At 47.9% G+C, this 16856-nt stretch overlaps 1 protein-coding gene across 2 annotated transcripts in view; it reads right to left on the bottom strand.

The window, feature by feature from the left end:
* Nucleotides 1-16856, bottom strand: part of GLRA1 (glycine receptor alpha 1) — a 45029-nt gene that overhangs the window by 24666 nt on the left and 3507 nt on the right. For both annotated transcript variants that reach the window (XM_064161315.1, XM_064161316.1), the window contains exon 2: nt 324-454. In XM_064161315.1, coding sequence (XP_064017385.1) covers nt 324-454 — 131 coding nt within the window. The remainder of the gene's footprint in view (nt 1-323; nt 455-16856) is intronic.

Raw genomic sequence — 16856 nt, 5'->3', positions numbered from 1 at the left:
AAGGAAAGTTGAAGCTTTTCTTCTCATGTAAGATGTTTATCTCCTTGCCAGTCACTGCTTGGTCTGGCAAGATTCCCAATCCCTGTATTGAAGTTTTTCCTGCATGTAAAGTTATTGCAAGGTCGTTTCCATTCTGAGTGGAAGTTGGATGCCTTTCCAGACAACTACAAGTGATTCATGTGCCAAACCTCTCATTATCATGCACATTTCATATAAACATAAAGATTGTTCATTTTGCTTATACAATTAGAGGCACATTCTTGAGGACTGGGTGCAAATTTCAGTCCCAGAGGCAAGCAAAGCCAAGCAGCAGTGGTTTTTACCTTTAAAGTTTGGTCTAATCCTGGCATCATAGCCTGAAGTTCTCCCCATCAGCTTATCCAAGAAATCAGAAGGAGACATGGGTTTGGGTGCAGATCGTGCAGCTGCTTCAGCTTCTTTGGAGGCTGCCAGGCTGTGTGAGGAGAAAGAAAGAAGAGGCTTTAGTGTACATCCCATACTGGGGAGGGTTTGGGGTCCAGACACAGAGCAGCCAGCATCTCATTCCTGCTGTGAAGCAGGATGGGTACCCATGTGAATTCCTAATGAGGCTGGTCTCTGCTAATTTGTTTGCCCAGCCCAAACATCTCTGAAGACAGGATCCCAGCTGCCACCAAAGTAGAAGAGAGATGATGAGTGGAGAAAAATCCTTTTGTGAGTTTTAGGTATAGCTCCTTGGCATGCCACTAAATTACAAATGTGAACTCTGGCACTGAGCTCCACAGGTAAAATACACTCTGAGATTAGCCTTGGGCAGCAATTATTGCTTAATTACAAGGCAAACAGCAAGGAGCATACCTGGTACTCTGTCAGGCTGGCTTTGCAAAAGGCAGGTGGAATCAGCAATCTGCAATTCAAGGCTGAAATAAGTGTCATGTGGCTGTAGAGCCCCTGCAGAGCCTTTGGGACTGTAGGGGATGGATGTATTTTTGCTTCTCATTTGATGGTCAGTCGAGCATTTGCTACTGGTACCTGCAATGCAGGGATGAGTTCAGTACAGCAGCATGGTCTCTGGATTGGAAGATGTTTGGAGTGTGATCCTCAAATGATACTTGAGTTGAGTACAGAAGGCAATGAAATCTTTTGAGGACCTCGCTGTGGCCCAGGGCAGAAAGAGTGAAATTCCCAATTTATCTGTAGAAGATGAAAATCTGAGGCTGGCAATGTGCCTGGTGACACTCTGGGAGCCTGCAATGTCTGCAGGGCAGTGACTTGGGCTTAGGAAGACTCTGTTCTTGCTGTCTACACAGGACCCCTGGTAGTAGGTGCTCCTTCTCAGCTTCAGCTGGGAGGTTTGATTTCTAAGGCAGGAACAGACATTATTTGAGTCTTCCTTTATGGCTGTGTGGCTTCTCTTCAAAGCAGATCTGTTCCTGGTCAGAAAATGTGGTCTAAAATTGGCTAGATTAGCAAAAAAAACCCCAAAACAAAAGAAACCCAAACAAACCCCACCAAACCCTCCAAACACCAAAAAACCTCCCCAACCAAGCTAACAAACCTCTCCTAAATGCATAGGTGACATGAAATGAGTTTAGGGAAAGAGCTGTCTCTGCCTGTGGATTCAGGTGCTTGGCGATAGAGAGAGCCTACAGGCAGTGCTGCAAGGTGAATGTGTGGCAAGCCAAAGAAAGCTGCTCAGGAGGAAGTGAGGCTTCTGGTTTCACCCTTTGCAAAACTCCTGCTGTTGATGAAGTCCAAAGGGTGTGAGGGAGTTGTGAGAAGCCACTGTAGCAGAGCAGCAGAGAGGTCCAAGTAGAATTATGACAGCCACAAGATATTTAGCTGCACATGTCCTCACAACATGATAGCACAGAGTCTTCTTGGAGCAGGAGGACCTTGCCTTGGGAAGTTTTGCACTCCTTGTCTGAAGTCTCTGCAGTAGTTGCATCTGCTGTCTTTCAGAAGAATGGTGCTAGGTACTGTAATAAGATCTAGGACAAGGGGCAATGGGTGCAAGCTAGAGCACAGGAGGTGCCATGTGAACACAAGGAAAAAGTTTTTCACTGTGAGAGTGCAAAACACTGGAGCAGGCTGCCCAGAGAGACCTTCAAAACCTTCTCTGGAGACATTCAAAACCTGACTGGATGTGTTCCTGTGTGGTCTGCTCTAGGTGATCCTGTCCTGGGGGTGGGGATTGGACTGGATGACCTTTCAAGGTCCATTCCAAACCCCTAATGTTCTGTGATTCTGTGATCTATTAGGGCTGGTCTCTTCTCCCAGACACCCAGTAACAGGACAAGAGGACACAGCCTCAAGCAGGTTCAGGCTGGATGTTAGGAAGAAGCTCTTCACAGAAAGAGTGATTGGCATTGGAATGGACTGATTGGGGAGGTGGTGGATTCACCATCCCTGGAGGTGTTTAAGAGAAGGCTGGATGAGGCACTTAGTGCTATGGTTTAGTTAATCAGAAGGGTTAGGTGATAGGTTGGACTTGATTATCCAAGAGGTCTTTTCCAGCCTGGTTAATTCTGTGATTCTGTGAATGTGGGGCTGGTGACTATGTATGACATTAATGTCACCCTGCTCTCAAAGACCTGCTCATAAAACATGAGTCTGAGCTCAGACTCCAAAGACACAAACCTTATCTAGACAAGGCCTTGACAAGAGCATTTTGTGCTGAATTCCCTGGGACTTTAAAAAATGGATGGGATTCAAAATGGCTTAGGATGCTGTAATTTCAAGATGAGGAGTCTGCATTGCATTGACTCTTGTGTTAGCAGTGATGGCTTGCCAAGCCCTTTCAGTCCTGCACACTCATAGCTGCAGTCTGCCTTCTTTCACTAGCTGCAGCTGGCTTGGGGTTCTCTGATTACTGTTAAACGTTATTCAATTTCAACAATAAAGAGGGGAGGTAAACTCCAGATCTCTTCCAGGGAGAGTCTAAAGCAAGGATTTCATTCACACTTTGTATATTCACAAACCCCCCCTACACTGGACCTTATCTGAACTGGCTGGTGCCTGCTGATGCTCGGAGGTGATCTGACCAGGGGTGGGTCTAGTTTTCACTGCAGCCATATGACATTTCTTGTCTTATCCCCATCTCTGCTCTAAGAAACTATGCAAACCATAGCCAGTGTGTTTTGGGGGTAAATGGGGTAGTGGAATGGGTAATTCTCTTTTTTAAGAAGGATTTTAGTCATAGAATCAGTCAGGGCTGGAAAGGACCAGAAGGATCATCTTCTGTCCAGTTCTGGGCTCCTCAATTCAAGAGAGATGTTGAGCTACTGGAACATGTCCAGACAATGGTGACAAAGCTGATGAGGGGCCTGAAGCACAGCCCTGTGAGGAGAGGCTGAGGGAGCTGGGGGTGTGCAGCCTGCAGAAGAGGATGCTCAGGGCAGACCTCATTGCTATCTACAACTACCTGAAGGGAGGCTGTAGCCAGGTGGGGTTGGTCTCTTCTGCAAGGCAACCAGCAACAGAACAAGGGGACACAGTCTCAAGTTGTGGCAGGGGAGGTCTAGGCTGGATGTTAGGAGTAAGCTCTTCACAGCAAGAGTGATTTGCTTTGGAAGGGGCTGACTGGGGGGGTGGTGCAGTCGCCATCCCTGGAGGTGTTCAAGAAAAGACTGAATGGGGCACTTAATGCCATGGTCTGGTTGATTGGCTAGAGATGGGTGCTAGGTTGGACTGAATGATCTTGGAGGTCTCTTCCAACCTGATTGATTCTGTGATCTAGTTCCAGCCCTCCTGCCATGGGCAGGGACACCTTGCACTGGATCAGGCTGGCCAGAGCCTCATCCAGCCTGGCCTTAAACACCTCCAGGGATGATGCTTTCGCCACCTTTCTGGGCAACCTGTTCCAGGGTCTCACCACCCTCATAGTGAAGAACTTCTTCCTAACATCCAGTCTGAAGCTACCCTTTTTTTTTTGTGTTGGTTTTATTTTCCACTATAATAGGTTTTTCCAAACTCAGAAGAAGAAAGCTGGAAGTGGGAGAAGAGTCAATACTGAGCTCAACTACTGCGTGGAGTATCTGCATGGCAATGAGTTGAGAGAAAAGATTTCAATTAAGCTACAAATGACTTGATAGCCAAAGACTCCTGCCACTTCAGCAGCAAGATGCCAGGTAGTGCAATACTCTGATTTCTCCTCATTAACTGTAGACTGGAGGAAGTATAGGGAAGTGGGAAAGTGTGTGTGGTGGGGGTGGGGTGAGGAGGGAAGAGGCAATACAAATCTAATAAGCTTTAAGTGCAAAAAAAGATAATTAGAAACTGCAGTTTCCCTGGCAGTCACTTCAAAAAACGAGGTGAAGAGCCCAGAGAAATGAGTAGTGAGCTTTGTAAATTCAGTGTGAAAGTCCATGCTGAATGTCTTCACTCTGCTGGCACTGGCTGACTCTGCTGCTGTTTCCTGGGTACCCTTCTCTGATTCTCTTTACATCACATTTTCAAGACAATGAATTCACACACACACAGAGTATCATCAGGGTTGGAAGAGACCTCACAGATCATCAAGTCCAACCCTTTACCACAGAGCTCAAGGCTAGACCATGGCACCAAGTGCCACATCCAATCCTGCCTTGAACAGCTCCAGGGATGGCAACTCCACCACCTCCCCGGGCAGCCCATTCCAGTGTCCAATGACTCTCTCAGGGAAGAACTTTCTCCTCACCTCCAGCCTAAATTTCCCCTGGCATAGCTTGAGTCTGTGTCCTCTTGTTCTGGTGCTGGCCACCTGAGAGAAGAGAGCAACCTCCTCCTGGCCACAACCACCCTTCAGATAGTTGTAGACAGCAATAAGATCACCCCTGAGCCTCCTCTTCTCCAGGCTAAACAATTCCACAGGCTCAATTCCTTCTATTTATGATACTGATACTATCTATTATAATTATGATTATAATGTTGATTATGATTATTGATAATGATGATATATGATAAATGAACCCCAGAAGCATCTGGGGAAGGAGCACCCTCTGACAGCCCCACTGCTTTCTGCAGCCTCATGCCCCTTCCACGGAGCATCACCGTTTGGGATGGGCTGAAATTGTCAAGCATGGGTTCCTTCCTCCTGGAGTGTGTGTGTGTGTGTGTGTGTGTGTGTGTTAGAAGCTCTGTTTGGCTGTTGCATGGTGTTACCCAGGTGAGCTAGGAGTGATGAGCTTTGAGTTTCTTCCAGTTGCTATTTGATTACTAAATGCTTTCCTAAAATTAGCTGGTAACGACTTCCCCCCACCCACCCTAGAATGGTAAGAAAAGGCAAGAAAACAGGGAATGAGGGAACAGCAAATAGGTTCCAGCTGCAGGCAGATGTGTTTACTCTCTACCTCAGAAGTAAAATCATAGAATCAGTCAGGGTTGGAAAGGAACACAAGGATTATCTAGTTCCAATCCCCCTGCCATGGGCAGGGACACCTCATACTAGATCAGGCTGGCCAGAGCCTCATCCAGCCTGACCTTAAACACCTCCAAACATGGGGCCTCAACCACCTCCCTGGGCAAAGCCTTCCAGAGTCTCACCACTATCATGCTAAGGAACTTCTTCCTAATATCCATTCTGAATCTATCAATTTCTTGATTTGCTTCATTCCCCCTAGTTCTGTTACTACCTGACATCCTAAAAAGTCCCTCCCCAGATTTCTTGGAGGCCCCCTTCAGATACTGTAAGGCCATAATAAGGTCACCTGGGAGCCTCCTCTCCTCCAGACTGCACAGTCCCAACTCTTTCAGTCTGTCCTCACAGCAGAGCTGCTGCAGCCCTCTGAGCATCCTCGTGGCCCTTCTCTGGACATGCTGCAGCATCTCCACATCCTTCTTGTAATAGGGGCTCCAGAATTGGATACAGTATTCCAGATGTAATAGTAATAGTAGAAAACATCATTGGAAACTCTAGAGAGGCTGGGCCCACCCCACCATGCTCTGGAGAGATAGACTCCATCTGGCACACCCCTGAGACATTCACTCTGGTTGTGAGAAGTGAGCTTTGCCATGGCAATTCATCGCACACAGCACCCAGACCCACTATCAGCTTCTGTTCTCTGCCAGGTCTGTCTTGACCAGTGCTGTGTGCTGCCTTGGGAGCTTCCTGGAATTTCCTTCATCCCTTAGATCATGCAGAAGCACCCTTGGAAGTCCCATAGGATAGGACTGTTCATGTCCTGGTTCAGCAGAGCTAAAGGGAGAGAAATTGCTAAGTGACTTGAGCATTATTGATGATGGAAGAGAATCAGCAATGTAGGGTGGGGATTTTGTGTTGTTCAGAGAGAAAATTTATTCCCTGGGTAAACAAAATGGAGGTAAAGGACTTAGCAAAACCACAGTGGATGTAATTTGCATTGCTGCAAGAGCATTGCCTGAGCAGAGAGCTTCTTGGTGCATTTTAATAGCAGCCAGACAGCAGCTTATCTTATTTACACTGGTGTAATCCCCGGTGAATCTGGCTGAGAAAGTGCCATCAGCAGCAACAACAACGGAGAGGATCCCTTCAAAGGGTCGATGAACTAGCATAATCTTTTGTGATATTATTGCTGCTGTGTAAGCAGACATCAGCAAGCCCTTGGGAGGTCCATCCCACTAGCAGGAGTCTGAAGGTGAAAGCTGGTGGAGATGAACAGCCCAGTTGCTCAGGATGGAGCGGTCAGGACACCTCTTACTGATTTCTCTTGGCCAATACAGGCTCTCTTTGCTCTGTTTGCATTATTTTGCTCATCTAAACAGGGTTCTACACTTTGACCACAACAACCCCAAGCAGCACTACAGGCTGGAGAGCAGCCAGGCAGAGAGGGACCTGGGGGTGCTGACAGATAGTAGCTGATCGCGAGCCAGCAGTGTGCCCAGGAGACCCAAGGGCATCCTGGCCTGGAACAGGAACAGTGTAGCCAGCAGGACAAGGGAGGTTATTCTTCCCTTGTACTCAGCACTGCTCAGGCCACACCTTGAGTGCTGTGTCCAGTTCTGGGCTCCTCAATTCAAGAGAGATGTTGAGGTGCTGGAAGGTGTCCAGAGAAGGGCAATGAAGCTGGTGAGGGGCCTGGAGCACAGCCCTGTGAGGAGAGGCTGAGGGAGCTGGGGGTGTGCAGCCTGCAGAAGAGGAGGCTCAGGGCAGAGCTCATTTCTGTCTGCAACTACCTGAAGGGAGGTTATAGCCAGGTGGGGTTGGGCTCTTCTGCCAGGCAAGCAGCAACAGAACAAGGGGACACAGTCTCAAGTTGTGGCAGGGGAGGTCTAGGCTGGATGTTAGGAGGAAGTTGTTGTCAGAGAGAGTGATTGGCATTGGAATGGGCTGCCCAGGGAGGTGGTGGAGTCGCCGTCCCTGAAGCTGTTCAAGGCAGGATTGGACGTGGCACTTGGTGCCATGGTCTGGCCTTGAGCTCTGTGGTAAAGGGTTGGACTTGCTGATCTGTGAGGTCTCTTCCAACCTTGGTGGTACCATGATACTGTGATATTCACTTCCTTCCCTCATTTGTATGGTTCTTGTGCAATGTTTTTTGCCTTTCTTTCTTTTTCTTTTTGGCTGTGCCCATGGTTTTCCATTTAATTAAGGCCAACATCACAAACTGCCCTGTTCTGCTTGAATGCTGATCCAGAGGAATATCCATTCTTTATTTATTTATTTTGTCTTTGCAAATGAGAGAGATGAAGGAATTTAATTAGCACGAGGCCTCTATTCCCCTGTCAAATAATTTAATTGTTAATCATTAATTCTGAGAGGAAAAAAAAACCAGAAGAACTCTGGCAGCAGAAAGACAAACTGCTGCAAAGCAAGTGTTTGCAGAGGAAATCTCTCTCTGCAGAGTGTGGAAGGCTCAGGTCCTTCTCATGATCACAGAAGCAGTCAGGGTTGGAAGGGACCACAAGGATCAGCCAGTTCCAACCCCCCTGCTATGGCCAGGGACACTCTACCCTAGAGCAGCCTGGCCACAGCCTCAGCCAGCTAGGTGATAGATTGGACTGGATGATATTGGAGGTCTCTTCCAACCTGGTTGATTCTACGATACTGTCCTGGGTGCTAGGTTGGACAGGATGATCTTTGAGATCTCTTCCAACCTGTTTGATTCTGTTATCTAGTTCCAACCCTTCTGCTGTGGGCAGGGACACCTTACCCTACAGCAGGCTGCCTGCAGCCTCAGCCAGCCTGGCCTTAAACACCTCCAGGAATGGGGCTTTGATCACCTCCCCTGGGCAACCCATTCCAGCCTCTCACCACTCTCATACTGGAGAACTTCCTCCTCACATCCAGGCTGAATTTCCCCACCTCCAACAGCACAGGAGGTTCCAGCTCAACACAAGGGGGAACTTCTTGACTGTAAGAGTCCCAGAGCACTGGCACAGGCTCCTCAAAGAGGCTGTGGAGTCTCCTTCTCTGGAGCCTTTCAAGGCCTGTCTGGATGTGTTCCTGTGTGACCTGAGCTAGGTTGTGTGGTCCTACTCTGGCAGGGGGGTTGGACTGGATGATCTCTTTGTGTCCCTTCCACCCCCTAACATCCTGTGAGCCTGTGAGAGGCCAGGGAGACCTTGGCAGCAGGGAAGTAGGATGACCCCAGGAGGAATGGGGTGCCCACAGGCCACTCTGGACAGGCTCCCTGTATGTGCTCTGGGTCCCTTCCAACCCTTGACAGGCTGTGATCCTGTGAAAGCCCAGTCTGTATTCAGACTCTGCTGGTGCTGAGGCTGCCTGACTCCATGTTGTCATCAGCAGCTGGAGAGAAGGAGGAAAGACAAAGGAGGTTTTGGATTTTACTTCTTTGTCCCCCCCTGGTGAAAAGGAAGAGGAGCAGCCCTAAGCTCCATCCCCAGGCTGCGACTGCTGACTGCACATCACCGTGTTATCTGGAGGGAAATGCTGCCAGATGCTGGCCTGGGGAGGCTTGGCAGAGAAGGCAAGCAGACTTTTATTTTTTTAAGTGATTAAATTTGCTATCAAAACGAGTAGCACAATCAATATTGATATGCAATTCAATTAAAAAGGATGAAACTCATTGTCCACATGTTTGTCTTTGTCGAATGCCTGAATTCCTGGCCTGCAGCAGCACAGGTGGGCAGGATAAAAGAAGAGGGGATATATGTGGGGAGAAAAGATCCCCAGTGCTCTATTTTGGGCCTGGCATGGTGGAGAGTAAAAGGAGCTCTGAGATGTGATGGTCACACAGCACTGATTGCAATCCATGTGGTCATGCTCAACTGCTGGTAATTACAGTCCCTGCAGTATGGATGTGGAGTTTGCTACAGGGGTGAATTTACAAAGCTAATCCTTAAAGGTAGGGAGGAAATTTGGACTTGATTGTTTCCCTTAATTCAGCTATGGGCTTATGCAACGGAGACATGGAGCAGAGATGAAGGACAGGGATGGGACTGGAAAACAGTTAAGTACAGTGAGAGGTGAAATAGGCAGTCTGAGAACCTGTGAGGAGGAGATTTCACTGAGAACAAAATGGGCAATAAGCTGCTCTTCATCCCTATTCATGGCAGGAGGAGGGGGACAGGAAAGAAAAAGAAGGCTTCTCAAATGTTGCAGTCTCTGTCCTGGGTGATTGTGCTCCGTTGCTGTGAGCTGTGTAAACCAATTCTACCTTTTGCACCAGAATCAGCTGCATTGCAGTAGTCACAGGATGTAATCAGTTAAAGTTTTCATAGAATCACAGAATCAGTCAGGGTTGGAAGGGACCACAAGGATCAGCCAGTTCCAGCCCCCCTGCCATGCCCAGGGACACCCTGCCCTAGAGCAGGCTGCCCACAGCCTCATCCAGCCTGGCCTTAAACACCTCCAGCCATGGGGCCTCAACCACCTCCCTGGGCAACCCATTCCAGCCTCTCACCACTCTCATGCTCAAATCTTCCTCCTCAGGTCCAGGCTGACTCTCCCCACCTCCAGCTTTGCTCCATTCCCCCCAGTCCTGTCACTCCCTGATAGCCTAAAAAGTTCCTCCCCAGCTTTTTTTGTAGGCCCCCTTCAGTTCCTGGAAGGCCACAAGAAGGTCACCTGGGAGCCTCCTCTGCTCCAGCCTGCACAGCCCCAACTCTTTCAGTCTGTGCTCATAGAACCCAAAAGATCCCCAAACACTCTGCAAGGTCCTGCACAAGCACAGGCTACCGCCGTGGCTGCACGGGGGGAGAGGGTCTGGGAGGCCCTTTTCCATGTACCTCAGGAAATTAACCTTCTGTTATCATTCCTGTCCAGGGAAAACTGCAACTTTACTGGACTGAGAAAACTCTCTTCTTCAGACTGCAGCGTTCTGATGCCTCTGTGTTCCACTGCCACATTCCTGCAGCCCGTGGCTCCTACGCCATATGGCAAAACACCCTGTCCAGGGCTATAAAACATCCCAATTACACTGATTAACTCTATGGAAAGACACCAGCACTTGGAACAATTGCTGACACTGCCTGCACAGAGCAAGAAGAAAATAATAAATGACCTGATGTTGAGCTGAGGAAGAAGGAGAGTTCTGCACACTGTGGAAAGAGCACAAGGAGAGCAACAAATTGCAGGGGAATAGTGCCCAGCTGCATGGAAGATCTCTGTCCAAACTCTTGTGGGTTCTGTGGTCACTCCTGCTTATTGTATATTAAAAGGAAAACAATGTCTTAGGTTCAGTTTTGATCCACAAACATCCTCAACTAATCCCTCTTCCAGAAGCATCTACAGCTCCTGGAGAACAAAGAGTGGCTTCCTGGAGATGTGTGATGCTAAGCTGCTGAGACAGGTTTGAAAACATGACTCAGACAACAGAGAAGCACAAGTCAGTGGATCAGCTTTTAACCACTTGTGAGATAAACCCAGCAAACACCAGTACTGGCTCTTGCATCTGCATATAGAAGAAGATAGATGGAAGATAGAATCAACCAGGTTGGAAGAGACCTCCAAGATCATCCAGACCAACCTAGCACCCAGCCCTGGCCAACCAACCAGACCATGGCACTAAGTGCCTCAGCCAGGCTTTGCTTGAACACCTCCAGGGACAGCAACTTCACCACCTCCCTGGGCAGCCCATTCCAATGCCAATCACTCTCTCTGACAACAACTTCCTCCTAACATCCAGCCTAGACGTCACCTGGCACAACTTGAGACTGTGTCCTCCTGTTCTGTTGCTGATTGCCTGGGAGAAGAGCCCAACTCCACCTGGCTACAGCCTCCCTTCAGGTAATTGTAGACAGCAATGAGGTCTGCCCTGAGCCTCCTCTTCTGCAGGCTGCACACCCCCAGCTCCCTCAGCCTCTCCTTACAGGGCTGTGCTCCAGGTCTTGTTCTTCAAAAAACAAGAAAGCAACATATAAATGGGGGTTTTGTTGGGGAAAAATAAATCCCTGCCAAGACAAAAGCTTCACACCCACTGAATATTCCCTTTAAAGTCAGGGCTGGGGTGGGGGGGGGGCTAGCCAGGTAAATAAGGCATAAACAGCCTTCCTGAACGTGGTAAATGAAGGGGGGGGGGGGGAGAAACATCTTTCCGAGATGAAGCTTCACAATGATCTCTTCACTGATGTGCTTCTGACTTAGTGTTTGGACAGAGAGCTGTGGTGGGAACCTCAATTGACGTCAGAAAGGTTTTTAGATCACAGAGCAGCCGAGTGTCAGAGCCTTACGAGAACTCGCGGGTGCTCTGCTATCTATAGCTCCACAGCCACGTCGGCAGCCGTTCAAATATCTTCCCAACGGCAGCTGCTTAAACATTAGCTTTAGTTTAAGGATTTCTGCTGCTCATTAAGGTTGCCTAAGAATATTCTAACTGCTTTCTTCTTTTGATAAATCAGAGGTGGTGTGAATAGAGCTCATTTTTTAAGAGAGATAAAACAGAGGGTGCGGAGTGGTGGCAGGGGTTTTATCTTCTGAAACTTTGTTTTGCTCCACATCCTTTGGAAATGTAGAAAGCCTTCTTAAGCTAACAGGCAGAACCCACCTCCAAAACCGTGGGCCTCGTAGTAAACCTGGGGCTTTGTGACATGAGTGTTTTGTGCTGTGTGAAATGAGTTGTGTGGTGAGAGAGCTCGGTTGGGTATTTCTCTGGTGGAGTTAGCTGTTGTCATTGCAACGCAGATGCCCTGCTGGAGATGAATGTCCCCTCTGTGCTGCCTGTGATTCCTGGGGTAATTTATCAGTTTATTCATGAACTAGAATGAAATGTAAGTTCTGGAACAAATGGCTGGGCTCTGGGGCCCCTGCCCAGGAAAGCTCTTTGCCTCTCCACCCTGCCTACCCTTTGACTTTGGTTTCCTCAGCTCTCTGACAAAAAAAAACCCAACCCACCACTATCTTTTCAGTCTTGGCAGTGCTGTGTTGGTGCAGGAGAGCAGGTTGTGTTTGATGAGGCTTGTACTTTGTCAGCTATGCTGCTGGGAGATGATTTCTAAGCCATAGCTCTGTGTCAGGGTGTGATGGATGGGGCTGGAAGATGCTTGCAGTTCCCAGGCACATGGCATGGCAGGAGTGGTGGGATGCAAACATTTTGGTTTGTAAATCAGATTTTTGGGAGCTCTGGTGCAGGAAAATAGTCCTCTCTGTGTGTGGATGTGCCAAGGAACTATTGCCCTGTTCAGCAGTGCTCCTAGAGCAATTGGAGTGAACAAGTGGCAAGACTATAAAGATACCCCATGAAAAGTCCCTTGGTCCATGGCCTGTCTTTGCAGTTCTTACAAGTGAAGAAAAGGCTACCTCACCCAAGAATTCATCTCCCATCCCTGCTCCCAACTGTGGTGAATGGATCCTGCCATAAATGCAGCTCAGCTCACCTTGCACAGGGGTTCTTGGCACCAACAAGGACAGTTGGACCCAAGGATATTTTTTCAAAGGGTGCTGATAAGAGCAGCCCTTTGTGTGCTTTAGGTTTTATACCTCCTCCATAAGAGAAGGGAGGAGAGACCTTTACCCGGGGCTTTATCTGCAGCATCTACTTGCACCACCTGGATTACAATTTAAAAGAAATTCAGAAGATGAAGTCGTGAATTCTGTTGGTTTTTTCTGCCTGCTTCCTGGCTGGGCTGAATTCTGCTGCCGAGCCAGGCACACGGTAGCAGGCTGACCCACCATCGATCCCACTTCTGTCGCTATCGATTGCTTTGTGTGTCTGCTGGGGCTGGGGGGGACAGGATCTGCATTCTAGGGCAGCGGCTGTGGGGGCCAGGCAGGGCTGGAGGGGCAGGCGCTTGGGGGGGAGCCGCTGTCAGCAGCTTCGGTCTGAAGGCGGCGTGTGGGATGATTGATTGCACTGCAAGCCCTGCTGCTCCCTGCATGCGACACTCCTTGGTCTTGGCAACCTCTTGGTAGCTTTTTCCCCTCTTCACCCGCTCTGTAAAGAGACACTGATGAAAACAAGAGAATTCCCTAGCTGTCTGCTAAGGCATCTGGGGGGGTGGGGGGTTGCCTTTTCCTTTTTTCCTCCCAGTGAGCTCTGAGTCATGGTGGAAGGATGGAGAGGGAGAAATCGGAAGGAAAACAGGTGCAAAAGTGCATGCCTCAAAATCCACATTGCGGGGGGGTTTGGTAAATTAAGATTCCTCTGGCTTTTCTTAGCTGGCACTTGGATCCAGCAGGGATGTATTTGTAGGATGCCAACTGCTTCTGTGTACCAGCCAGATGTGGTGCAGTCCCCCAAAGCAGCAGCTTACCCTGGTGCATTATGTGGGTGAAATGATTGTCTGCGTAACAGGGAGCGCTCAGTGTGTGTAAACGCTGAGGGCATCTGTCTCCATCTACTGCTGCTCTCTGCAGGCCCTCTCTGTACTTTGGCCCTACCAAGGAGGGGATAAAAGCTACATCTCTGTTTTTCTCAGCTTCTGTGCATCAGTCCCTTCAAGTCTCGGGATTGATTTAGGCGCAGCTCAGAGGTGTGGTAACTGATTTATAGTACCAGTAGGATCAAAGCCTGCAGCCCTCCAGGACCAGACCATCTAGAGCAAGTCAGCAATTTCCCAAGAGGTTAAGGGAATGACATCATTTCACACTACCCAATCGTCTTGGCTAACAAATACCAATGCAAACCACCTCCCCTCCAGGGAAACGGTTTCTGTTGTCTGGTTTTGTTAACATAAATGTAAAGTGTTTGGGTACTTTGGGAGAAGGGTGAGAGAAGCAAAGAAGAGGTGAATTTCTTTTGTACTTTTTTTTTTTTTGGTTTGGCAATATTTTTTGCCTCTGACCTGCTGAGTTAGCAATATTTTATTATGCTGTGTGCAATGCAAAAGTTGCTCTTTTCTGGGCTGTGCAAGCAGGTCTAGAAGTCAGCAGCCAGACAACTTAGTGTTGAGTTGTTTGTTCCTGGCTGCTAATGATCCTCCCAGTATCTTGCACTGCAGCACCAGGAGGAATTCCTGATACTTTCCCCCTCTTTTGCTTTTCACCTCTCTCTGCCTCTTTATTTTCTTTTTTCCCCCACCATTTATCCCAAAGGTTTTTTTTTTTCCATATTGAAATTATCAAGAGCACTTGGAATTACTGTATAGTCTAATTTTTTTTTTCTCAATCAGTCCAACATTCAAATATTGAATCAAACCATGGCAGATTTAGATTCAATATGAAGAGGAAATGCTTCCCTGTGAGGAGGATGATGAAACACTGAAACAGGCTTCCCAAAGAGGTTATGAGTGACCCATCCTGAAAATCACAGAATCATAGAATCAACCAGGTTGGAAGAGACCTCCAAGATCATCCAGTCCAACCTAGCACCCAGCCCTATCCAATCAACCAGACCATGGCACTAAGTGCCTCAGCCAGGCTTTGCTTGAAGACCCCCAGGGACAGCAACTCCACCACCTCCCTGGGCAGCCCATTCCAATGCCAATCACTCTCTCTGCCAACAACTTCCTCCTAACATCCAGCCTAGACCTGCCCTGCCACAACTGGAGACTCTGTCCCCTTGTTCTGTTGCTGGCTGCCTGGCAGCAGAGCCCAACCCCACCTGGCTACAGCCTCCCTTCAGGTAGCTGCAGACAGCAATGAGGTCTGCCCTGAGCCTCCTCTTCTGCAGACTGCACACCCCCAGCTCCCTCAGCCTCTCTTCATAGGATTTGTGTTCCAGGCCCCTCACCAGCTTTGTCACCCTTCTCTGGACACATTCCAGCACCTCAACATCTCTTTTGAATTGAAGGGCCCAAATGTTCAAGCCAGGTTTGATGGGACTTTGAGCAACCTGTCATAGTGGAAGGTGTCGCTGACCATGGCAATGGGGATTTGAACTAGATGATCTTTAAGGTCCCTTCCAACCCAACCCATTCTGTACTGGGGAGGGCGTGCTGGAGTTCAATTTTTAGCAGGTGAAAGATTATGATGAGCCTTTAGTTTGGAAGATGTGAGGTGCACAGATGTAAACCATACTTCATACAACTAGAAATCGTTGTGCTCTTGCTGATAGATAAAGGTCACTGGAAATCATGGAAGGTAACGATAGCAAAAGGGTAATTTACTGGAAATAGTGAAAGGCTGATTGAATGTGCCACAACAGCAAGAGCTGATACAGGCAAAGAACCCAGAGAGAAGTCAAAATGCATCATCAGCCTATCTGTCATCTTAATACTTTGGGATTCCCAGAAAGGCTCCAGGTTATAGGGAAGGAGCAAGTGAAACTCCCTGAATGGATTGAAATGATTTGAAGTATTTAAATGTCCTGAGTTTGATTTGGATGCTGTGATTTTAAAGCATGGTTTTAAGATTTCAGTACCTTCAGTACCTAAGTAGCAATTATATTCATTAGGGTGGTCTGACCTCTTGTTCTCAATACTGGAATTTGGAGAGCCCTTTTAGCCTGTGTGCTGGGATGAAATGAGAGCAGATTTCTCTGCTGTGATAAATGATCACTGGCTGGTGCTGGGATAATAAAGTAATTTAATTTTGGACATTGATTAACACCCTAACTCAGATGTGGGGATCTTTTTTTTCTGTCCAAGTCAGCCTGTGAAGATTGGCAAAGATTAAATCCATGAGCCAGCAGAGAAAGTATTTGCCTGAGACCAGGGGAACTGCTGTTGCTTACAAGATATTTCCTTTTTGACTCAAATCACTTGATCAGTAGCAGAATGTATTGCTTGGCCTTTGGTCTGTGCTACTAAGTCTGAGACATTTGGAGTCAGGTGGCCCTTTGCTGCTGATTTGCTTCGTACATAGGGGTCTGTAGCACCTCTTTTATGGGAGAAGAGGAATGGAGGGGAGAAAACTAACATGCCTGTTTTCTTGTGCTTGAAGAAAGTCTCTGTAGACAGCTCGTGATGTAACACAGCTGTGTAGAGAGGAAGGTTAAGAATAGACTGCGTTAGAAAACATTTAGTCTACTTTATGTTGATTTGTCTTAATTGCCTAAAATGCAAGGGAATTGTTTTGGATGGATGGAAGTGTGTATCCAAGTCCCTGCAGAAGGCAAGGGGAGAACTTGTGCTTGTGCTTCTACTGAGATGACACCAAATTTAGTCTTCCTCTGTTGAATGTTTATAAGGGCTGCTAGGTAGAATTATCTACCTCATCACATATTTTTGAATACATAACCCTTTTAGCAGGGTCTCTAAAGGGATTATTACAGCTTGCAGACCAAAGAAGATAAAGAGTCTCCTTCTAGCCACCTAGCCCAAGCCTTTGCTAAATCATTTTTATTTCATGGAGGATCAGACAGACCCAGCTGAGACATAACAGGTCATAAAGCATAACTTCTGGTAGATTTTAATTAGCTTGGGGGAAATAATTGCTAAGAATATCTGCTGCATTGCTTAGCTTGTGGCTCTGGAAGTGTCTGGTTGGCAGTTTGCTTGCAGGTACTGCTGTAATGCTATCTAGCACTGCAGAGCTATAGCAGAAGGTTTGGAGATAACATGCACGTTATTCTCCTTTTCCCTCCCCTGCCTTTTCCCCTTGTTCTATTTCCAAGGGTCTGAAATCAGTAGCTCTCCAATCAGTG

This window comes from Pogoniulus pusillus, chromosome 22, assembly GCF_015220805.1.
Source record: "Pogoniulus pusillus isolate bPogPus1 chromosome 22, bPogPus1.pri, whole genome shotgun sequence".
In the NCBI taxonomy this organism is placed as follows: domain Eukaryota; kingdom Metazoa; phylum Chordata; class Aves; order Piciformes; family Lybiidae; genus Pogoniulus; species Pogoniulus pusillus.
This window is presented reverse-complemented; position numbering and strand designations above follow the sequence as displayed.